Source organism: Linderina pennispora (genome assembly GCF_002104995.1).
Source record: "Linderina pennispora strain ATCC 12442 chromosome Unknown DL89scaffold_10, whole genome shotgun sequence".
NCBI classification, from domain to species: domain Eukaryota; kingdom Fungi; phylum Kickxellomycota; class Kickxellomycetes; order Kickxellales; family Kickxellaceae; genus Linderina; species Linderina pennispora.
In genome coordinates this window covers 177,196-199,828 of record NW_024468258.1, presented here as the reverse complement: position 1 = coordinate 199,828, position 22,633 = coordinate 177,196, and the positions used below count along the sequence as shown (strand labels likewise).

General features: G+C 54.4%; 6 protein-coding genes across 6 annotated transcripts; 5 read left to right on the top strand and 1 right to left on the bottom strand.

Moving 5' to 3' along the window:
* Positions 1 to 97: 97 nt before the first annotated feature.
* On the top strand, positions 98 to 1,160 carry DL89DRAFT_294105 (uncharacterized protein; the record flags this gene model as incomplete). Its single annotated transcript, XM_040890472.1, has 3 exons — positions 98 to 163; positions 229 to 265; positions 346 to 1,160. The coding sequence occupies 3 exons, from the start codon at positions 98 to 100 to the stop codon at positions 1,158 to 1,160; spliced, it is 918 nt and encodes a 305-aa protein (XP_040741986.1).
* A 266-nt stretch (positions 1,161 to 1,426) lies between these two features.
* On the top strand, positions 1,427 to 3,976 carry DL89DRAFT_268709 (PMT-domain-containing protein; the record flags this gene model as incomplete). Its single annotated transcript, XM_040888013.1, has 10 exons — positions 1,427 to 1,787; positions 1,813 to 1,969; positions 2,001 to 2,264; positions 2,311 to 2,473; positions 2,532 to 2,588; positions 2,611 to 3,032; positions 3,067 to 3,171; positions 3,192 to 3,267; positions 3,296 to 3,414; positions 3,453 to 3,976. Coding segments are annotated over 10 exons (1,803 nt in total), but the record flags the coding sequence as incomplete, so codon positions are not given.
* Positions 3,977 to 4,000: 24 nt separating this feature from the next.
* On the top strand, positions 4,001 to 15,052 carry DL89DRAFT_294103 (uncharacterized protein; the record flags this gene model as incomplete). The annotated part of the gene is made up of 25 exons (XM_040890471.1): positions 4,001 to 4,078; positions 4,225 to 4,542; positions 4,589 to 4,636; positions 4,683 to 4,725; positions 4,861 to 5,150; positions 5,249 to 5,308; positions 5,358 to 5,636; positions 5,674 to 5,987; positions 6,031 to 6,115; positions 6,144 to 6,436; positions 6,502 to 6,579; positions 6,666 to 6,692; positions 6,733 to 7,372; positions 7,410 to 7,475; positions 7,534 to 7,608; positions 7,633 to 7,790; positions 7,869 to 8,498; positions 8,546 to 9,118; positions 9,174 to 9,426; positions 9,458 to 9,648; positions 9,698 to 9,722; positions 9,788 to 9,910; positions 9,960 to 10,687; positions 10,716 to 10,921; positions 11,010 to 15,052. 25 exons carry the CDS (start codon positions 4,001 to 4,003, stop codon positions 15,050 to 15,052), a joined length of 9,624 nt encoding a protein of 3,207 aa, XP_040741984.1.
* A 588-nt stretch (positions 15,053 to 15,640) lies between these two features.
* On the top strand, positions 15,641 to 16,440 carry DL89DRAFT_268708 (Aldo/keto reductase). The gene has a single exon (XM_040888012.1). It carries the CDS (start codon positions 15,647 to 15,649, stop codon positions 16,202 to 16,204), a length of 558 nt encoding a protein of 185 aa, XP_040741983.1. The 5' UTR covers positions 15,641 to 15,646; the 3' UTR covers positions 16,205 to 16,440.
* A 288-nt stretch (positions 16,441 to 16,728) lies between these two features.
* Positions 16,729 to 18,301, top strand: DL89DRAFT_268705 (MFS general substrate transporter). Its single transcript, XM_040888011.1, has 2 exons — positions 16,729 to 17,201; positions 17,339 to 18,301. The coding sequence occupies exons 1-2, from the start codon at positions 16,764 to 16,766 to the stop codon at positions 18,242 to 18,244; spliced, it is 1,344 nt and encodes a 447-aa protein (XP_040741982.1). The 5' UTR covers positions 16,729 to 16,763; the 3' UTR covers positions 18,245 to 18,301.
* Positions 18,302 to 18,324: 23 nt separating this feature from the next.
* DL89DRAFT_294100 (uncharacterized protein) lies at positions 18,325 to 18,909 on the bottom strand (the record flags this gene model as incomplete). The annotated part of the gene is made up of 1 exon (XM_040890470.1): positions 18,325 to 18,909. One exon carries the CDS (start codon positions 18,907 to 18,909, stop codon positions 18,325 to 18,327), a length of 585 nt encoding a protein of 194 aa, XP_040741981.1.
* Between the last annotated feature and the right edge of the window lie 3,724 nt (positions 18,910 to 22,633).

Below are 22,633 nucleotides of genomic sequence, written 5' to 3'. Positions count from 1 at the left end.
GGCCTGATCAGAGGGGATATGGGGCTTGAGCTTGCTTCGCTCCCTTTCTCTTTTTTTCAGGCCAATTTCTCATTGCATTTGCACACTTTTTATTATTATGTCGCGATCGCGCTTGGGCTCGGACGCCGGACTGCTGGGCGACAACAGCACACAACCCATGCACGTGCTAGGCGCAGCACCTGCGGACACTGGAGCAGGTGCGCAAGGACGAAACCACGGCTGCTCGAGGACATTAACCACATGCACAAGGCGCTGGCAGAGACAGGTAACGCATTCAACATAGTTCTTCGACGGGGTCACACTTGCCAGTACAAAAGGGAGCCTAATATATTGTTCCCCCCGTAGGCAGCAAGGACGAGCCGGTGCGCAAGTACTCGGGCAGACTTGCGGACAACTACAAGCGCGGGCTGGCGCTGGCCGGGCAGGAGCGGCGGGCAGCCGAGGCCGCGCTCAAGCAGGTATCGGCGCTGCTGGCGACACACACCGAGGCAGAGCAGAAGGAGCACAGTAGTAAGCGGCGGCGCGTCGACTCGCCCAGCCCATCGATGCGGCGCGAGTCGCGCAGCCGCGACCGCAACACAGAGTCGAGCCGCTCGCGTGACAGCGGCGGGCGTCACCGCGAGCCGCTGGCGAAAGGCACGTATGTGGCGGCGCGGGTGCGGGCGTCATTGGAGCAGAACGAGGAGTGGATCCTGGCAACGGTGACGGGGTTCAATGCGGAGAAGGGCCGGTATACAGTGGAGGACTGCGATGACGAGAGCTCGGTTAGGCCGCGGTACTCGGTCAGCGCCCGGCTGGTGCTGTTTGTCACGGCGGTGCGCAATGGCCGCCGGCTGTGGGATCGCAGCAAGGTGCCCGAGATGCCGCGCCAGGCCCGCGTGCTGGCGCTGTATCCGGGCACCACTGTGTTTTACCAGGCGTCGGTGGTCACGCCGCCTATGCTCAATGAGACACCCAGCGCAGGCGTGCTGGGCGTGCTGGCACCCCCGCCCGCGGTGCCGCTGAGCCCCGGGGCCACATTCGTGCCTGACCCGGCACTTAACCCAATGTATAAGGTGCAGTTTGATGATGACGATAACAAGGAGATGGATGTGCCGGCCCATCTGGTTATTCCTATGCCGCGCGCTGACAAGACCCAGGCCCGCGCGCGCACCCACTGATCTTCTTGTCAGATGTCGCTGCAGCTAGCAGGGAAAAATAATGACGGACCTGCTGTCGATCGTCTGGCATCTTTCCTTTGGCTCGTGCCAGACTGCTTATATACTCTGGTGGGACTGCCCCTTGGCCCTCTGTTCCAAAAGCAATCTTTTGCCTCACCTATTCATACTCGTTCTTCTTCCATCGCCTCTGTTATATACACATCTCCCTCCCCAATGGACCCCAAACGGAGACACACTAATAGCCACTATCTGGCGTATCCGAAAGCAATACAACAAACCCATTCACCGGACGCTACGACCGCACCGATACGGCGGCGGCACTGCTGCTGCTAGTGGTGTCGGGGCTGACGCGGCTATGGGGCCTGGGCCGCAGCACAAATGTGACTTGGGACGAAGCGCATTTTGGGCGGTTCGGGGCCATGTACCTGAATCGCACATTCATCCATGACGTGCACCCGCCGCTGGCGAAGCTTCTGATAGCGCTCTCGCAGCACCTGGCCGGCCACAACGGCACTTTCGACTTTCCCGCCGGCACCCCGTACCCGGACTACGTGAACATCGCGTGGATGCGAGCCCAGATCGCCATATTCGGCTCCCTCTTGGCGCCACTGGCATACCTGACATGCCGTGCCTTGGATATGAGCCTGTGCAGGCAGCATTTTGGCCGCTGTGTTTGTCATCTTCGATAATGCGCTGTGTCTGATGAGCCGGCTGATGGTGCTGGACGGCCCACTGCTGCTTTTCACGGCGCTGGTACTGTTCTGCCTGGTGAAGTTCTCGAATGAATCGCGGTCGTTTGAGAAGATGTGGTGGGTGTGGCTGGCGAGTCCTGGGCGTGAGCCTGGGACTGGCATTGAGCGCCAAATGGGTGGGTGCGTTCTCAGTGGCATTAGTGGGCTGCTGGGTGGTTGGGGATCTGACCAGTAGGCTGCGCACGCACACGAGCTGGCCGCGCTACGCATGGCATTGGATGGCGCGTGCATTGGCGCTGATTGCACTGCCGCTCATGGTGTATATGCTGGCGTTTCGTATGCATTTCCATATGCAGACAGAGAAGGGCTACGGTGAGCATATGATGCCGGATCAGGTTCCAGGCAACACTGCGTGGGAACCGGTACAACACCCAGCCATATGATGTGCCATATGGTAGTATAGCGAAGGTCCAGTCGGCAAGCCGCGCATGGGAGTCCAGCGCCAATATCATCTCCAAGAAGCGCTTCCACGGTGACCCAGGCACCGCAGCCAGGTTCGGGCTGAATGCGTCGGATATTGGGTTTGACTGGTGGCGCATCAAGCATGCAGTTGGTGAGGGCGTGGATTACGACCACGGGCCGCTCGAGTACATACATGACCAGGACACGGTGACCCTAGGTGCATGACCACACGCATAAGCATTTGTTTGTCGATTCGCGCCATACCCCGTACCAGGTGCTTGCGGTGCAGGCCTGAGAATGCGACGTATGGGTATTCGTCGCGGGATGCGAACTGGGTCATTGAGATGGCCAGCCAGGCGCATATGGGCAGCAATGACTCGCATTTGCTGCATCCGCTGAACACCGAGTTCCGCCTGCGCCATGCCACCACCGGCTGCGTGCTGATCCCTCTCCGACCAGGCGCCTGGACAGACACAGAGGATGTCGGCCAGCTGATTGTCTGCGAGCCTGAAGCGTCGGCGCTGTGGCGGGTCGAGTTCAACGTGGATCTGCGCGTGGGCTTTGATGGCAACAGCGCGCAAAAGTTCTGCCCGCGAGAGTTTTTCGCCGACCTGATGCGCCTGAACTCGGTGATGGCACAGTCGAACAGCGCCCTGGTGCCGGACGCCGACAAGTACAACCACCTGGAGAGCGCGCCGTGGACCTGGCCACTGATGCTGTATCCCGATGCGGATTGGCGACTGGCAGAAGAGCGAGATGAAGCATTATGAGATCGGCAACCCCTTGCTATGGTGGACCGTGGCCCTGGTGTGTTTTGCGTACCCGGTGCAGGCGCTGTGGTGGGGCGCAGGCCATGCGTCGTGGGCATTTGGTGGAGCGGCGGATGGCTGCGCACGCGGTTCTTGTGGCTCGGGTGGGCGTGGCATTACCTGCCGTTCTTTGCCATGGGACGGGTTACCTATATCCATCATTATTTGCCAGGCGCTGTATTTTGGCCTGCTGCTAGTGGCCGAGCAGATCGATTGTGTGCTGGTGGTGGTGGCGTCGGGTCCAAGGCGGGTGGTGCTGGCTAGTGCAATTGCAGCGGCGGCTTGCTTAGCGTGTTTTATTTGTTTTCGCCGTTCACCTTTGGCTGGAGCTATCCGCCCAGGGATCTGGCGTACCTGCAGTGGTTGCCGACGTGGAATATCTTTGAGGACAAGTACGATATTGAGTAAACCACATAACCCCCCTTGGTGGCACGGCTTCTAGCTGTCTTGAAGTAGCTTTATGTCTATGAATGCAACGTGTTTTCATCTTGCCCAGGGTAGTGAGGCTTTATTCAAAAGCAGCCTGGGCTGATACAGATACACTGCATACAGCCAATTCTGCAATGCCACCTACGGTACAACGATCAAGATCGCACAAGAGCTGGCTTACATGTTGGGAACTATTTTGTGGTGGTAGACAAGTTCTCACAGCCTCAAATTCCATACACAATGCACATGGTGCCCTTTATTCACATAGAGCGCCTTGTGTGCCCAATGGTGTTCTCTATTCCCACTGGGTGTCGAGTGCAAGGCACTAGTCTGTGCATGCTCAACTTGGCTGTTTCCAATGCACCTTCTTTCTTCATCTTGTTGCTGCTCACTCAACGTTACTCCAAACACTTTTTTTGAAGACCATACACTCAATCATATTTCAACAATGACAATCGTTACAAGCATGCTTCGTATATCGCATAACGGTGTTCTTCTAAAGATCCCGACGCCTCTGACGCTCCTGGTACAGGCACAAGAGCTCGCCGAATCCTTCAGCCAACAGCATTCTGCCCGACACCGTCCTCTCAATTGAGCTGCACGCGCAGTTCCTGCAATTCTGCAGCTCGCGCAACCCCGCCCTCGCCCGTGTCGCATTTCGACGCCTTCGAGCACACATTCTGCCCCGACACCGACATACACGCCGCCATCAAGGACATGGCGCTCACCGAGCCGCAGGCACGCGTAGTCGTCCGCGGCTACTTCTCGGTCTGGGGAATTCTGCCCGGATCGCCTGCCAGGCGCCTTGCCTTGTTCACTGACCCTGGCGTCAAGCTGATGGCCACGTTTGGCGGCCAGGGCGGCATGGACAATTACATGGACGAGATCAGTTGGCTGGTCGACGTCTATCGCCCGCTTGTGTTTGAGTTTTTTGCAGCCATGGCTGAGTTTTTGCGCATCCGAGGCGATGGACACGAGGATCGCTGGGCTGTACAAGAGGGGGCTAGATGTAGCTAATTGGGTGGCGAGGCCCGAGACCCTGCCGGAGCTGCCATATATGCTGCATGTACCGGTGTCGATGCCGGTTGTCGGCCTGATCCATTTGATGCACCTGATGGATCTTATACAAGACGCTCAGGATGTCTCCCGGCGAGCTCGCACAGTCGTTCCACGGTAAGATGTTTTTGGATGCTTCATGTGTGAGTGACAGGAGATGTTTTGTTTCCTGCAACTCGTGTGAAATCCCTCACCGCGCCACACAAATATTGCGCCATATGCTGATATTTCTGGGATTACTGTTCTTTGTAGTTGCAACTGGGCACAGCCAGGGAATTTCCATTGCTGCTGCAATGTCCATGGTCACAGACGAAGAGTCGTTCTACGATGTGTCGCGGCGGGTGCTCGGAATCCTGCTGCTGGCGGGCGCAATGCCGCAGCTCTCGTACCCGTCGATTGTGGTCAATCCCGAGATCGAGGCTGACTCAATCGAGCATGAAGGCGTGCCCTTTCCCATGGCGTCGATTCAGGGCCTCCCGCGCAGCCAGCTGCGGGACCTGGTGGACGCATTTAACAGCAAGCAGCCGAGCCGCAAGAAATGGGTGTATCTGTCACTTATCAATACCAGCCAGAAAATCGATTATTTCAGGCGAGGTCACCATGGTGGTAGCCTTTGTGCGTACGCTGCGATGCATCTCAGGCGGCGCCAGGCGAGGACCAATCGCGGGTGCCATTCACACGCCGCAAGCCGCGCATCATTGTCAACTATATCAGCATGACAGCGCCCTACCACTGCGAATTGCTCAGAGACGCCACGACCAAGCAGCACATGTACGCGGTGGAAAAGGGCTTGGGTCCTGGATGCCGCCGATATGCGTGTACCGGTGCGCGCCGGCGACGACGCACACGACATCCGCGCTGAAGAGAACCTGACCAAGTACCTGTTTGAGAGCATCTGCGTGCTGCCGGTCAACTGGCCGGTGGCCATCACCAATACGGGCTCCACGCATATTGTTGATTTCGGGCCGGGCGGCGAAACGGGCTTTGCCTCGCTGACCTTCCGCAACGTCAAGGGCCGTGGCATTGCGGTCATCTGCGCTAGCTCACTGACAGCACGCCTTGGAGTCGCCCCTGGGCACCAAGGCCGACCTGTTCCGGGAAAACATCGGCCATGTCGTCGGCGCTGCCGACTGGGAACGCGACTTTTCGCCGCGCCTGGTACGCACCATGCACGACAACAAGGTGCATATTGATACGCGTATGAGCCGCGTGCTGGGATGCCCCACCAACATGGTTCCTGGAATGACGCCTGCAACAGCTGGCGCCGAGTTTGTCGCTGCCGTCGCCAATGCCGGCTACCACGTCGAGCTGGCAGGCGGCGGCATGCACAGTGAGCAGGAGATGCGTGAGCGGATTTCGCGGCTCACCAGTCTGAGCCCGTCCGGCACAGGCATCACCTTGAACTGCATCTACATTAACCAGCGGCCAGTGGTTGTTCCAGTTCCCGCTGCTTCTGCGCATGCGCCGTGAAGGCTATCCGATCTCCGGCCTGTGCATTGGCGGCGGCGTCCCGTCGCTAGGAGCAGGCCGACCAGGTCATCCACGGGCTGCGCGATGCGGGCATCCGTCACGTGGCATTCAAGCCCGGCAACCTGCAGACGATTCGCGCAGTAATCAGCATTGCCCGAGCCAACCCCGACTTCCCCGTCATTCTGCAGTGGACCGGCGGTCGCGCTGGCGGCCACCACTCGTACGAGGACTTCCACCAGCCGATTCTCAACTCCTACAGCACCATTCGTGCGCAGAGGAACATCGTGCTGGTGGCCGGCTCTGGATTTGGCGGCCATCAGGACTCGGTTCCGTATCTGACTGGCGAGTGGAGTCTGCAGTATGACGATGTCCGGAATGCCTTTTGATGGCATCCTGTTTGGCTCCCGCGTCATGACCTGCCAGGGAGGGCTCAGCTGCTGATGCCTGCAAGCAACTGATGGCAGCGGCCACTGGTGTCGACGACGAGGAGTGGGCAAACACGTACACCTGGCGTTGCTGGCGGACGTGACCTCGGTTGTTTCTGAATTCGGCGAGCACATTCATGTTCTGGACACGCGCTGCACGAGACTATGGAAGGAGTTGGATGCCACTGTGTTCTCGCAGCCGCGCACCAAGCGACTGGCGCTGCTGCAGGATCAGAAGCCGGATATCATTCAGAGGACTCAATGCTGATTACCTGCGACCCTGGTTTGGCAAAAAGTCTGATGGCAGCGTTGCCGATCTCGAGGATATGACGTATATGGAAGTCCTAGAGCGCCTGGCCGAGCTAATGTACATTAGACACCACAGCCGCTGGGTCCATCCCCACTGGAAGTCTCTGTTTGCTGAGTTTGCCCAGCGCACTATACAACGGCTTGGCACCGACAGAGACACAGAGCTGCCGTCACTTCTCCACCTCTCAGACCCGGCAAAGGCAGCTAGCGAGCTCAGGCTTGTCTGTCCACAGGCAGCCAACCACCTGCTTGCCTCAGAGGACATCCAGTGCTTTGTCTCCATGTGCAGGCAGCGCGGCCGTAAGCCTGTGCCGTTTATCCCTGTGCTTGACGATGACTTTGAAGTGTGGTTCAAGAAGGACGCGCTGTGGCAGGCCGAGGACATCGACGCTGTCGTTGGCCAGGACGTCCAGCGCACATTTATACTCTATGGTCCAGTCGCTGCGCGCTTCCCTGTCGTAGCCAACGAGCCTATCAAGGATCTGCTCGATGGCATATACCAGGGCCAGATCGCCGCGTTGCTCAACCAGTACTATGATGGCGACGAGTCGCGTATCCCTGTGGTCCCCTACCTTGGCTCCGATTGCACATGCACAGCCACTACCAACATCAGTTAGCGTAGCCACTGTGGATACAGATGTGGTGTACCGGCTGCCTGCAAACGTAACCGCCCTGCCAGATACCAGTTGCATGGCTTGCTGCGCTGAGTGGCTCGCAAAAGTCCTGGCTGAATGCGATTTTCTCCACAGCGGTCATTGTGCAGGGCACCAAGTATGTCGACAACTATGTGCGGCGCGTAATGCGTCCTCGACCTTGCCAGATCATCACTGTTTCGTACTGCAACGATGTCCCAGTTAGGGTCGAGATCATCAACAGCCATGGTGACAGAGAACTCGTGCTAGGTATTGACGACAGCCAGGTCATTTCACTGCTGGTGTTTGCCTCGAATGGATTCGAGCAGAGCGAGCTCTGTCTTCGGTTCCGGACACCATCCCGTCTATAGCAATGGCGCCTATTCATGAGATTCTAGACGAGCGTGATGAGCTCATTCGCAAGTTCTATCGTTCAGATGTGGAGTGCTGCAGGCGATTCCTCGCTGTCCGACTTGACCTTTGCGCAGAAAGGACTCACTGTGACGCAGGAGCATGTCTCGGAGTTCTGCCGTGTCATTGACAACCACTCACAGCACTACAAGGAAGACCATGGGTGCCAGCTAATCGCGCCAATGGATTTTTTGTTTGTCCTTGCGTGGCCCAGCATTCTGCGCAGCCTGACATCCGACAACATCCATTGCGGGCTGCTCAAAATTGTCCACCTCTCGAACAGCTTCAACTTCGTCGATGGTTCCGACCAAATTGCCGTCAGCGACACAGTTGATGCTGATGCCAAAGCCATCGAAGTAGTCAATACTGCGATTGGTAAGCGGGTCACCGTAGAGGCATCTATTTACCGCAACTCTGCTCGTATTGCCACTATCAACAGCGTGTTCCTGTACCGTGGGGTCGAGATTGACTTTGGGCTCACCTTCACCCGTCGTGACAATAACGTCGTGCAAGTGAGATTTGACACTATGGACGATATCGCTGTTTTGGAGTCGAAGGAGTGGATCTCGTGGCTAGAGTCCGACGGTCGCTGCCCCTTGTGCCCAGGCGACACGCTAGAGTTCTGCACCGATTCGCTCTATCAGTACATGACGCAAGGATATCTTCTCTAGCGTCAGCGTCAGTGGAAAGGTATACCTGTGTGTCTAACAGGTCTCAGTCGAAGGCGCATGTGGCTGATATCATGTATGAAAGCGGCGTGGCCCATGGCGATCCAGTTGCAAGCTATCTAGACCGCTTGCAGCGCAAACTCGACGTGCGTGAGAAGCTGTTCCCCGACAACGGATATGCAATTGTGCCCAAGAACCGTGACAATGGCATGTTTGTGCAGGCGCTCTCGTCAAACTGGGCGTACTCGTATATCTCGGGCGACTATAACCCAATCCACACGAATCCGTACATCTCCGATCTAGTCGGTCTACCTGGAACCATCACCCACGGCATGTGGACCAGTGCATCGACCCGCTCGCTTATTGAGCGCTATGTTGCTAACGACAATCCAGAGCGAGTCAGGGCATTCAAAGCACAGTTTGTCGGCATGGTCTTGCCTGGGGATAAGCTCGAAACCAAACTGCGACATGTCGGCATGAAGCACGGCCGCATGCTGATTGCAGGCGAGACATTCAATGCAGATGGAAAGAAGGTGCTTATCTGCACCGCAGAGGTCGACCAGGCACCAACTGCATACGTTTTCACTGGGCAAGGGTCCCAGCAGACCGGCATGGGCATGGACCTATATAAAACGTCAGCGGCGGCACAGGGGTGTCTGGGACCGTGCCGACAAGTACATGCTTAAGCAATACGGCGTGTCATTGCTTGACATCGTCCGCTCGAACCCAAAAGAGTACACTGTCCACTTTGGCGGAGCAAAGGGGGCTCAGATCCGCCAGAACTACATCGACCTGTTTAAGCGCGGTGCCAGCTCGAGCACAGCATCAGCTCTACCCAGTATCACATCCAGGACCCGCCGCTATACCCACCGGTCGCCCTATGGGGCTGCTTCATGCTACGCAGTTTACGCAACCGGCAATTATAATTTTTGAGCTGGCAACAGTCGCCGATCTTCGCTCTCGTGCACTCATCCACGAGGATGCTGTGTTTGCTGGCCATTCTCTTGGCGAGTACATCGCGCTTGCAGCAACCTCAAACGTGTTTACTATCGAGGACACGGTTGATATTACCTTCTACCGCGGCATGGTTATGCAGTCATCAGTCGAGCGCGACGAGTTTGGGACGTTCCCCCTACGGCATGGTTGCAGCCAACCCATCGCGTGTCCATCGCAGGTTTGGCGAAAAGGCCCTCAGTGCAGTTGTCGACCTTATTGGCACCCAGACATCTGAGCTGCTAGGAGATTGTCAACTACAATATTCCAGTCGCAGCAATACGTGGTGGCCGGACGGCTGACTAACCTTAACGTCCTGCAGCGCGTTCTGGACACACTCTTTGCCATCTACTCTCGTGACAGCACGCCGGTGGATTTGTCTGCTGTGAGCGAGGTTGTCAGTGGTATACTCTCGGACGGGACCTGATATGGCCCCGCCACAGCGTGGTCGGGCTACCATTCCACTGGCAGGAATTGACGTGCCATTCCACTCGAGCCTGCTGCTTAATGGCGTCGAGCCCTTCCGCCTGTGCGTCAAAAAGGCTGTCTTCGAGTCCAAGCTTGACTACCGCCGCCTGATCAACCGATACATCCCCAACCTGACATCGGTGCCGTTTGACTTGACCAGAGAGTACTTTGAGATGGTCTACCAAATCACAAACTCCATGGCCATCAACCACGAGCTGCAGGAATGGGGATCAGTTCAATCGTCTGAGGATGAGCGGGACCGTCTGGCTCGAGTCCTGCTGACTGAGCTGCTGGCGTACCAATTCGCATCGCCTGTGCGCTGGATCGAGACACAGAATCAAATCCTCTGCAACTTCTCCATCAGGCGCCTTATCGAAATTGGCCCAACAGCGACGCTATGCGGTATGGCACAGAAGACCTTGAGCTTGGTTGGTTCGGCCCATCCGCAGTCGATTGCCATTCTGCATTCTGAGAAGGATGAGCAGGACATCGGATATCTGTTTTCCGCAGAGGCGGACATGGACTCCGCATCTGACGACGCTGCTTCGCAGCCTGAGCCAACTGCTACTGCTGTAGCACCATCGGCTGCTCCACCCACACCAGCTCTATCCGAGACTCCAGCAACACCGGCTGAGGCAGTGCAAGACGCACCAATTGATCCTCGGGATGTTGTGCAGGTTCTAGTCGCCCAGAAGCTAAAGCGGTCGCTAGAGGATATAGAGGCCTAGCAGGACAATCAAAGACCTGACTGCTGGAAAATCTACTCTTCAGAACGAGATCGTTGGTGACTTGCAAAAAGAGCTAGGTAGCGGGGTGCCCGAAAAGCCTGAGGATTTGTCGCTGCACGATCTTGGCAACAGCATATCGTCCTTCTCAGGGACCCTGGGCAAGCACTCATCTTCTCAGATTGCTCGCCTGTTCAGCACCAAGATGCCTGGTGGATTCACCGTTTCTTCTGCCCGCAATCACCTGCACTCTCGCTTTGGGCTAGGAAGAGGGACGACAGGACTCTGTGCTGCTCTTAGCACTTGCCATGGAGCCAGCATCCCGCGTTGACAATGGGTCTGCGGCCACAATCTGGCTTGACTCCATTGCACAGCTGCATGCTAAGAGGGCCGGCATCTCACTAAGCACGGCCGTGGCCAATGGGCAAGGATCGCATGGATCAGGAGCGGTGGTCCCTGGTATCAGCAGCGCTGAATTTGAAAAGATGCAAAAGGAGCAGCGTGCGCTTATCATCCACCAGATACAAGCACTGGCACATCATGCCGGTATCGACCTTCGTGAAGGTAGCAAGGCTCGAGACGCTGCAGTATCTGCATCAGAAAAATATCAGCAGCGTCTTGACGGATTGGTTCATGAGCTGGGGGATGACTTTTTAGATGGCGTCGCTGGCATTTTCGATGCACGCAAGGCCCGAGTGTTCGACTCGTCGTGGAATTGGGCTCGGCAGGCACTGTATGAGCACATTCATAGTATCCTCACTGGTGCTGAAGGAGAGCAACCGCCAGAGCTCAGCCTAGCGCGCCAGCATTATCTGGTCAACTGTGCTAGTCGGCCACTGCTCGGCCATATCTCTGGAATCTCCGCCGTTCTCCAGGGGTCTGAGGATAGACGTGTCCAGTATGTCATTGAGCTATGTGCTTCATTGACAGAGGCATGCGAACGTGCGCTGCACCAGGACCCAGTATACAGAGAGTTCTCCTTCCCCACCTGCCCCCAGACACATATCGACGCCAAAGGAAGTGCCACTTACCGCGAGACACTACGGAGTACGGAACCATCGTTTTCCGAGTATATCGAGCACATGAAGGCAGAGGAAAATGGCCAGTCGCCGATGCTCCATCTCAAGGCTGTGCAGTCTTTTGGTAGATGGGAGTATTGCCAGCAGCAAACTGCTGAGTACTTTGCCTGCCTGGAGGACATCAACACGAGTGGGCTGTCATTCAGCGGTAAGACTGCACTTGTTACTGGCTGTGGGAAGGGATCAATCGGTGCCCAGGTTTTACGCAGAATGCTTGCCGGTGGAGCCCAGGTCGTTGCAACTACCTCGTCGTATAGTCGCAGGACACTGCAATTCTTTGAGGATATGTATCGCGAATGCGGTGCCAAGGGGTCGCAGCTTGTCGTCGTGCCATTCAACCAGGGGTCGGTTGATGATGTCACCGCTCTTGTTGGGTACATCTATAGCAAAAAGGGGCTGGGCTGGGATCTCGACTATGTTGTTCCGTTTGCAGCAATCTCAGAACTAGGCAGCGACATCTCGCAGATAACCTCGCGGTCAGAGCTGGCTCACCGGATTATGCTCACTAACCTGGTCCGTCTGCTTGGCGAAATTAGGCAGACTAAGGCACTATTGCATCTGGAAACCCGACCGACACTTGCTGTGTTGCCGCTTTCACCAAACCATGGTGTGTTTGGCGGCGACGGCCTCTATGGTGAGAGCAAAATCGCGCTAGAGACATTGGCCAATCGCTGGCACTCTGAGTCGTGGGCAGACTACCTGTCAATTGCAGGGGCGGTAATCGGGTGGACGCGAGGCACAGGGCTTATGGACGGCAACAACCTGGTGGCAGAAAAGATAGAGGCGCATGGTGTACGAACATTCTCGACTGTGGAGATGGCGTTCAATATCCTGGGTTTAATGCACGATGGCATCTGCGACTTGACACAGACCGCACCAGTCTGGGCGGATCTCAACGGCGGGTTTGACCGCATTGACGATCTCAAAAGTGCGGTGACTATGGCGCGTTCAGAGATTACGTCCGTTGGCAACAAGCGGAAGATGGTCAGCACCGACTCTGCATTGGACTACTACACTATTCATGGACCTAGCACAGCCAGGTCGCCTATCACATTACCAGCTGGCGCATTGGCCAACCATCAAGTCAGATTCCCAAAGGTCAGAACGACAACCCAGCTCGCACACCTCAAGTACATGGAGGGGATGATCAATTTAGACAAAGTTGTGGTTGTCACCGGATTTGGCGAGGTTGGTCCATATGGCAGCTCTGCCTGCCGCTGGGAGATGGAGGCGTACGGAGAATTTTCGCTCGAGGGCTGCATCGAGTTGGCATGGGTCATGGGCTATACTAAGCACTTTAATGGGCCCATGATGGCCACAGGCAAGCACTACACCGGATGGGTCGACTGTGCTACGGGAGAGCCGGTCCGCAATATGGATATTAAGGCAAAATACGAGAAGCGCATTCTAGAGCATACAGGAATCCGCTTTATTGAGCCCGAGCTGCACAACGGATACGACCCCAACAGAAAGACCATCATGTGTGAGCTTCAGATAGAGCACGATATGGAGCCATTCGAGGCGAGCAGTGAGGCTGCTAGGCAGTTCAAGCTAAAGAATGGAGACAGGGTCGACATCTGGGAGAACGCAGAGGGAGCCTGGATGGTGAAGTTCTTGAAGGGTGCTGTGATAGTTGTCCCAAAGTCCATGAGATTCAACCGGCTGGTTGCTGCTCAGATTCCGAGTGGCTGGGACCCGGTGCGCTATGGAATTCAAGAGGATCTGGTCAGACAGATCGACCCCATCACCTGCTATGCACTAGTTGCCACTGTGGAAGCCTTGCTGAGAGCTGGTGTCACTGATCCGTATGAGCTATACCAATACTTCCATGTGTCAGAGGTTGGCAGTACAGTTGGCTCAGGGCTTGGTGGCTGTAATTCGATACAAAATGTCTTCCACAACCGCTCGCTCGACAAGGACATGAACAGCGACGTCCTTCAAGAGACATTTATTAACGTCGCTGCTGCCTGGGTCAACATGCTTTTGCTATCGTCTGCCGGACCAGTTAAGCCTGTCGTTGGTGCATGTGCTACCTCTGTGCTGTCGATTGATGTGGCCGTTGAAACCATCCAGTCGGGCAAGGCCAGGGTCATGCTGGCTGGCGGCATTGACGACTTTGCCGAGGATCCGAGCTATGAGTTTGCAATGATGGGCGCAACATCGAATGCAGTTGATGAAATAGCTAATGGCCGTAGCCCTGGGGAGATGTCACGCCCATGCACTACGACCAGGAGCGGGTTTATGGAAGGCGAGGGCGCAGGTATAGCGCTGCTGATGTCTGCATCAGCAGCCATTGAAGCTGGTGCCCCGATATATGGAATTATTGCTATGGCGGGCACAGCGACAGACAAGCAAGGCCGTTCGGTGCCAGCGCCAGGCAAGGGTGTGCTCGTTTCGGCTAGGGAGGGGCTGGCCACCTGCAGGTCAAGGCTCCTGGACATGGGCTATCGTCGCAGGCAACTTAAGCGCCGCAAGTTGGAGATCGACAACTGGGTCGCTGAGGAGATGGCCATCGCAGAGGAAGATGCAGACGCGATTCAAGCCGAAGCAGATGCTCAGCGCAAGGAAGCCATGGACACTTGGGGAAATAGCTTCTGGTGCCGTAACCCGCAGATATCTCCGCTGCGCGGCTCGCTAGCTGTGTGGGGACTGACTGTCGACGACATTGGTGCTACTTCGTTCCACGGCACGTCAACCAAGGCCAATGACAAGAACGAGTCGGCACTCATCAACACGCAGCTGAAGCACCTTGGCCGTACCCCTGGACACGCAGTCCCTGCAGTATGCCAAAAGTGGCTCACCGGCCACCCTAAGGGCGCGGCGGCAGCCTGGATGCTGAATGGGGCACTACAGATTCTTGACACCGGCATTATCCCAGGCAACCGCAATGCTGACAACATCTCGTCCGAGCTTGAAGAGTATGACTTAATCTTCTACCCAAACAAGTCAATCAAGACGTCTGGAGTCAAAGCCGTTCTACTCAAGTCATTCGGCTTTGGGCAGGTCGGTGGGGAGGTCCTTGCTGTGCACCCTGACTACTTGCTTGCAGCGTTGCCTGACGCCGAACTAAGCGCATACCAGGCCAAAGTCCAGCAGCGCGCCCAGCAGGCAACACGGTACTGGCAGGACGTGCTTGTGGGGAACCACAGCTTCGTCCAAGCCAAGGATTCGCCGCCATTTTCCGGAGGACAAGAACAGCGGGTTTACCTTGATCCGCTCGCACGAACCAGCTACGATCCGGCATCGCGCAGATGGAAATTCTGACTAAAGCTCGCGGAAAACATTCCTTTTTGGAAACATGCTAATGACCGCAAAGCTCGTGTTGCCTAGGAGTAGGGCCTAGAGTGCACAAGTCTATTAGTCAGATTTGGGGGGGTTACAAACTGCTGGGTGAGACATAAAAGCCCCAGGCAGCTTCGGCAACAGGTATCCAGTTGTCTTCTCATTAGAAACAATAACTGTGTCTACGCCCCTTACACGATATTACACTATTCATTTCCCATGGTCCACCACATCAAGCTCAACAATGGCGTGGAAATCCCTGAGGTCGGCCTCGGGACGTGGGCTGCTCATAAAACTGGCATCGTTGCTGATACCCTCAAGACTGCAATCAACCTGGGCTACCGGCATATTGACTGCGCAACAATCTACGGCAACCAGGCGGAGATCGGTGAGGCGCTGAAGCAGCTGTCAGTTCCCCGCAAGGAGCTGTTCATCGTATCGAAGGTCTGGCAAACTTATCACCGGCCTGAGCTGGTGCCCAAGGCGCTCGACGAGATCCTGGAACAGCTCCAACTCGACTACATAGACCTCCTTTTGATCCACTGGCCTTACGCGATTAAGCCCGGGACTCCGGGCATGACCTTCACTGCGTCCGATATTGAGGATGTACCGATCATGGATACCTGGCGTGCAATGGAGGCACTGGCGGACACGGGCAAGGTCCGGGCAATTGGCGTGTCGAACTTTAACCAGGCGATTCTGGAAAAGATGATCCCGCAGTGCCGTATTGTCCCTGCCGTGAACCAGATCGAGCTCCATCCGTTCAACCAGCAGACAAAGCTAGTCAATTTCTGCAAGCAGCACAGCATCACCCCCACTGCCTACTGCCCGCTTGGTGGTTCGGATCTCAGTGTCATTGAGGATCCATTTTTCAAGCGCATGGCCGAGGCACATATGTGCACTCCGTCGCAGGCTGTTCTGTCATGGAACCTGGCGCGCGGCGTTGTAGTTATTCCCAAGTCGACCAACCCCCAGCGCCTGAAGCAAAATCTGCACAGGATCACCCCGACAAATGACGAAATGAGGCTGTCGGCAAAGTGTGATAAGCAGGAGCGCAGGTGCCATCCGCTGCCGGATGTAAAGGAACTCGAGTGGGTATTCCATGAAGATAAGGCCACATGCCCGCTTATCTGAGAAATCACTGAAGCCGGCTATGTGTCATGAATTCGTAGATTCTAAATACACACAGCTCAAGCTTGCGAATCACTCTGGTATGTATGTGGAAAACAGTGCTCGCTCAGGAAGTATAGCATCCCTGAGTAAACTATGCTCCGCTACCGAGTGGGGGTAGGTTCTTTGCATGGTTCTTTGCATTATCTGATCACTTCGGTCATCCGCAATCGTCGTGCCACAATACTCGTGAAACCTTGCTGGTATTTGTCATCCAAAGAGCTGAAGAAGAATGCTGTATTCATTTCACTCCCCATGGTGAATAATTTCCGTCAAAGATAAAGGGCGTGTATGCACATGGTGCGTGACATACTTGCGTCGGACCTAGGGCGATCATTTATTGCCAGGATGAACACTTTACCCACTCAGCGCTAGTCCTCTGCGTTCACCAGCCGAAATTGGAGCTACTACCCCCAAAAAGAAAAGCTCTCTCATAAATACACACTAGAGATCTCAGATCTCAGTTTGCTACCATCCTTGTTTATACTTCTCAATCGACTCCCAGCACTTACGCCAAAACATAATGCTGAACAACAAGCCGACCCAGGCTGAGCAGGCAGTACACACTGAAGCCGAGCAGCATAGTTGCGAACAGTACGTCGAATCCGATGCAGCGACCCTTGACCCACCTCCCAACGAGGGTGCGACTGACCCCGCAAAGGAATTCCCCGCGCACACACGGTATGCCGTTGTTGCCAGTTGCTTTATGATGCAAGCTCTTGCCTGCGGTACTATCCACGCGTGGGGCATTCAGCAGGAGTACCTGGCGGCACATAACTTTGCTGGCAATGAAAGCAAGATCAAGACACTGAGCTACATCGGCACGCTTATGTATTTCAGTCAGTACCTGTGGGGAATGCTCGCTGGCTGGATGGCCGACGTCTGGTCGTATCGCAAAGTGTGCTTCATCGGTGTTGTTTTTCTGGCCATAGGTCCGCTCGTAGCGTCATTCTGCAACCAGGTACGGAAATGGGCAGTGGCAATCCTCCCCAAAACCGCAGCAAGCGCACACGGTATTGGGGGAGCATGTTGTGTTAATGGACACGGTACTCACGATATTCCCACACCATTCACAACCGGTATTGTGCACTTTTGTAGCCTTGGCAGTACTGCCTGACGCAGGGAATCTTGTTTGGGCTCGGTGCCGGCCTGGTATTCAACCCAACATCGACAGCCCCGGCTCGGTGGTTCACTACGCGGCGCGGACTGGCGACTGGAATCACGGTTGCTGGAGTGGGCGTGGGCGGGCTGGTGATCGCCCCGCTCACTGAGTTCCTTGTGCAAAATGTCGGAGTACCTTGGAGCCAGCGAATTGCAGCAATCTACCTGTTCGTCCTCGGCTCTATTTCCTGCTATTTCGTGCGTGTGCCATTTCAGGACAAGACACGGACGCTCAATAACTTTGACTGGTCTGCGTTCCGTGATCGTCGTTTCGCAGTCCATGCGCTCATGGTGTCTTTTGTCACTGCTGCTTACCTGGTGCCCTATACGTATCTGCCTCAGTTTTGGACATCGAAGGGGATCAGCTCCAAGACCGCGTCAGTTTTGATTGCCATTGCCAATGTTTCATCGGCGGTTGGTCGTCTTGCCATGGGATTTTCTGCGGACAGCATTGGTGTTCTGAACTCGCTGGTCCTGAGCTTGGCAATCTCCACGGTTGCTGCGCTCCTGATTTGGCCGTTTGCTACGAGTATCGGCGCTGGACTTGTGATGGGCATCTTTTACGGATTTGCTGCCGGCGGATATTGGACACTGCTTCCTTTGGCTGCTGCAAAGCTCTTCGGTGTAGACAAGCTGGCAAGCTACACTGGAATTTTCTATAGCCTGTCAGCGGTCAGCGCTTGGCTAGGAAATCCGGTCGCCGGAGCAATTTTGGCAAATCCTGGGCACGGCACCAACTACATTGGGATGATTGTTTACATTGGTGTTCTGTGGGCGGTAGCGCTTGTCTTTGCGACAATCAACCGGCGCTCATACTCCCACAGGATCTTTGTCAAGGAATAGATACTAATAGCTATGTTTACTTCTAATAATTTACTGGTTTATCACGATTAAAGACGCCATCCATTAATGGATGGGTGAATCTATTTGTCCAGCATGGCGCGAGATATCCGGATGATGTTCACGAGGATCATGATCATTGTGATGCGGTCACGCAGCTTGGCCAGGTCCAAAATGTCCGAGCATTCGTGCATTTTCATGTCGTCGTATATGCACTCGAACAAGACACGTGTTCCCGCCGTTGCATAGCCAAACAAATACGCTAGTCTGCCATTTTTGCCGACCACACCAGGCAGCATCTTGTCGATGAGTTCACGAGCAATTGTGCGAACATCCCCGCGTTTCTTCTCCTCGCCCTTGAACACAAGCTGGCCATTAATTGAGCACAGATAGTCAGGGCGGTTAACTTGTTTGGTCATGCTAGCCTCTGAAGCATTCCGGTCGATAGCAACATCGACTGGCAAGTGGTCGCGTGCCGTTCCAATGACACCCATTAGAAACACATCGAGGCCATGCTGCTGCATCGACTCGGTGCCGCCATTGTCTACCTTGACCAGCAACGCGCTTTCCACACGAGGCGTCAGTGTAGGGCAGATGTTGCCGGTCTCTTCGACAATACAAAATGTTTGCTCCAATAGGCCTTCGTCGATGTTGTTGTCCCGGAGCATGTCGTAAACGAATTGGTGTATGGGTATATGCGACTCCACAGGCCGTATTAGCTCATTCTTGAGTTGGCAGTATTTGGGCACTTCCTCAAAAGGTGCAAAAAGAGTAGCACACACATCCTTCTCCTTGTATACAGCTACACGAGGTATAATCGTCGACGTAGCGGAATCGACGCTAGAGTTCAAGGGAGACTTGTGTGTAGTTGAGTCTGTGGCCAAGCTCCTAGTGTCAGGACCTGCCCCAAGAGACAAAGCGGAGAGTTTGCCATTAATTTCATGAAGCAGGTCAAAGTATTCCTCTGGGCTATGTGAAAGTGCCCTCTCTGATGCACTCTCTTCTTTGGACTCCTGCATCCCCTGTTTACTCGATGTCGATACCGCTTTCTGCCCAATACGACTGCCGCTCTTACGGCGTGTCCTGTTAATTGCAACTATAGGCTTGCTCTTTGTCGTCGCCCTCGTTGTCATAGTGCTAGGCTTTGTATCAGTCATAATTGGCAAATTGTTCTAAATAATTCAGTAAAAGATACTGTAGGAATGGTATTGTGGAAAGATGAATATCATTTTGTTGCAGGTGGGCATGGGTGACTAATATATAATCGGTGCGATACTGCCGGCAATATAGCAGCCGCACGGTGGGGTTTGTTCCTTCGAAGTGAGGGCTGCTCAGATATTCAGCGCGTTATTTGTATTCTCTATGATGGACATCACATACAGCCGTGGATGACTTGGCCTGACCATTGTGACCTACAGTGAGGTTTTGGACGTGATGATCACTATGCTATGCATGTGGCCTACACGTACGTGCCAAGCCGCTTACATTTAATGTCACATTATGCCTTTTGCGCAGCAAAACTTGCCCATATTTAGATAAATCACGCAGTCACTTGGACAAACCAGTATATGCAAATTGGCCACAAGAGCATACTCATGGCCATTTGATTTATGAGTGCGGTGATGCGGAATAAAGTAAATTAATGTACGGTGGATATAATTATGTAATTATATAATTATGTTGAAAGGTTACCTTACTGGGTAAGAATGCTATATGCTTACTATTTGGCATTAAATTAAGGATACTTGTACCAACCACAGAAAGTAATCATACCTTACAAGGACAGAGAATTCATCTAGTCTCCTCATATGCTTTCTTTATCCAGAATTTTTCAGGTTCAGACTTCCAGCTTAAGCTATAATACCAAAACCCAGCTCCACATGCAAATACAGCACTCAGTTTCAATGAGCTGATTCAAAGTTCACCAGTAGGTCTGTAGGTTAGTAAGATTCTTCCTAAATTCAAGTACAAGTCTCTTTTCATTCAGAGCAAAATTATAAATACCATTTTAAATGACTATCATTATCTTTATTTTTATCTTTATACCTATATATATAGGGCCAGGTTGCAAAATCTGAAAGGCCGCTGTGTATTCATTGATCCAGGTCAGGGCGATTTACTGTATATGATGCACGAAAATAGCAGTAATAGGAAAGAGGTTGAAAACTGCTCTACCGCTACACACGGCAGCAGCGTAATAAGGAGCTCAAGCTGCGCCACTATGACAGGATTCGTCAGACTACAAAGGATCAAATCCCAGAAGATGCTGTCCGCAGAGCAGAGGCAGAGCTTTCCAAGCACTGCTGCCGGACCCTTGGCCCAGCAAAATTCTGTGCCTACGCTACTGCCCGTGCATCTGTACAGTGTATCCTAGCACCGTTTTATGCCAGCACGATGACAGCGCGAAGGTTACCAGAGCAGCAGCCCACTAAATCGAACAAGCAGCACCAGAGGCGCTGGAAGGCCCATCCAGGTGTCAGTACCAGTCCCAAGGTGTACCCGCTTCACCGCAAGTTGCGCCTTGATTCATTCATGAACCAGGCCTGTGCAGACCACAGGCTTGCCGCGAAACTCCGGAGCAAGTTTGGTCCAGATCCAGTGCTGATCATGGGCAATTGGAGTGCGCCGATGGCCCGACACCATGCGCCGATCCGTGGCAAGGGATGGCGCGACAAGTTCAAGCACCATGGCTTTGAAGTCTATCTGATCGACGAATTCCGGACATCGTCGATGTGCCCGCTCTGCTGCGAAAAGTCGCTGCAGACATTCCGGTGTGTTCCCAACCCGCGGCCCTACCAGAGATCGAAGAACCCAACTGTGAAGTGCCATGGCCTTCTCCGCTGTACAAGCGAGTCATGTAAGCGGGCCATGGTACAATACAGGTGGGCCTATTCGTCTCGGCTCTTGAACCGCGATCTCGCAGCAGTTCTAAACTTCAGACTCATTTTCCAGTCATTCTGTGATTCAGGTAGTATTCCTGAACGGTTCCGTCGTTCTACGGCCATTGCTGCCAATGCTTCTGGCACCACTCCGGCAATAAAGAGGCCGCGCAAGAGGCGTGCAGCAGCAGCGAACCAGTGCTGAAGCGCCTGCGCTGAGTAGGCCATCAAGACAGAAGATGTCCAGGATCACCATTGCACCAACAACCATCCAACACGTTCAAATGACCGGTTCGCCGTGATGCTCTTACCGACGTGTCAACCCATGCTGACTAGCAGCCGAGCTCGAATCGCGAGCAGAGCAATTCTAGTATTATGTTTCTTTTCAACATGTTTTGCTTTCTGCATACATTGGTGGGCCCGCCATTATTGACTTGGGCCATCCAATACTGGACAGTTTCGTAGCACAAATGAATGGGAAGCTATGTCAGCCATCACCTTTGACTCTGGACTTGGTATATAGCAAATAAGCAGGTACTCATGGTGGCACATACTACAAAAGTGTACCATATATATGCCATTAAGCAAATCCACAAAACTCCTCAATCCAACTTCAATAGTATACTAAGGTACCACGCGCATTGAATAACAATAGTCAAGACTTGAGAATCCATCGTTGGTGAGTGCAGCTGTCAACATACAACCATTACGAAAATAGCACTCTTCAATAAACTGTAAATTGCAGGTTTATAGTACAGAACAAGTTGTTTTTCAGCCGGGGCGTGCGTGCATTGATGGTGCATATATTGGCAGCCAGTTGGTTTTGTTGTGGTGTTCTCATTATTGCAAGGTGGGATGTGTGCAGAAACCAGCTCAGGTTAATTTCGAGTGCAGCTGGCGCCCATTGTGTTGCAAGCCTGTTTTCCGCTGTGTGTTTCAGCCAGAACAAAGCAGGCTGGCATGTCCGTGTGCTCATTTCTCGGCACTTGGGCGCCATGCCTTTGCTGCTGTCATTCTCGGCACTGGCGGCGCTTTGTTCAGCGCGTTGGATAATTGCGTCAGATCCTCTGCGAGCATTCTGGAAGGCGAGGGCAGGGTTGCTCAGTGCCAGGCTGTTCTCAGTGCCAGGCTGTTCTCAGTGACTGCCAGCATGTGTGGGCAGGCGTGTGAGCTTTGCCATGGATGGTGGGGTACCTGGGACTTGTGCCGGATTGTCCCCCGAGGTTGCGCTCCCGCTGCCTGTGCTTGCACCTGAAGCAGCAGCAGTCAGCGGTCAGCAGCCCCAGCCAGAGTTCATGGTACCGTTGCAGGTATTGTCTTGTTGCTTCTTCCTGTTGCAAGGCTGCTGCTGAAACATTGTTTTGTTGGGCAGGCTTTCTCTTCCCCAGACGCACCCAAGACCCGTCGCCCCCACCGTCTCTCTCTCCCCCAGCTAGCCAGGCGGCCAGACAGGCGGCCGGCCAGACAGGCGGCCAGTCAGATAGCCAGTCAGCCAGCCAGATAGCCAGATTCG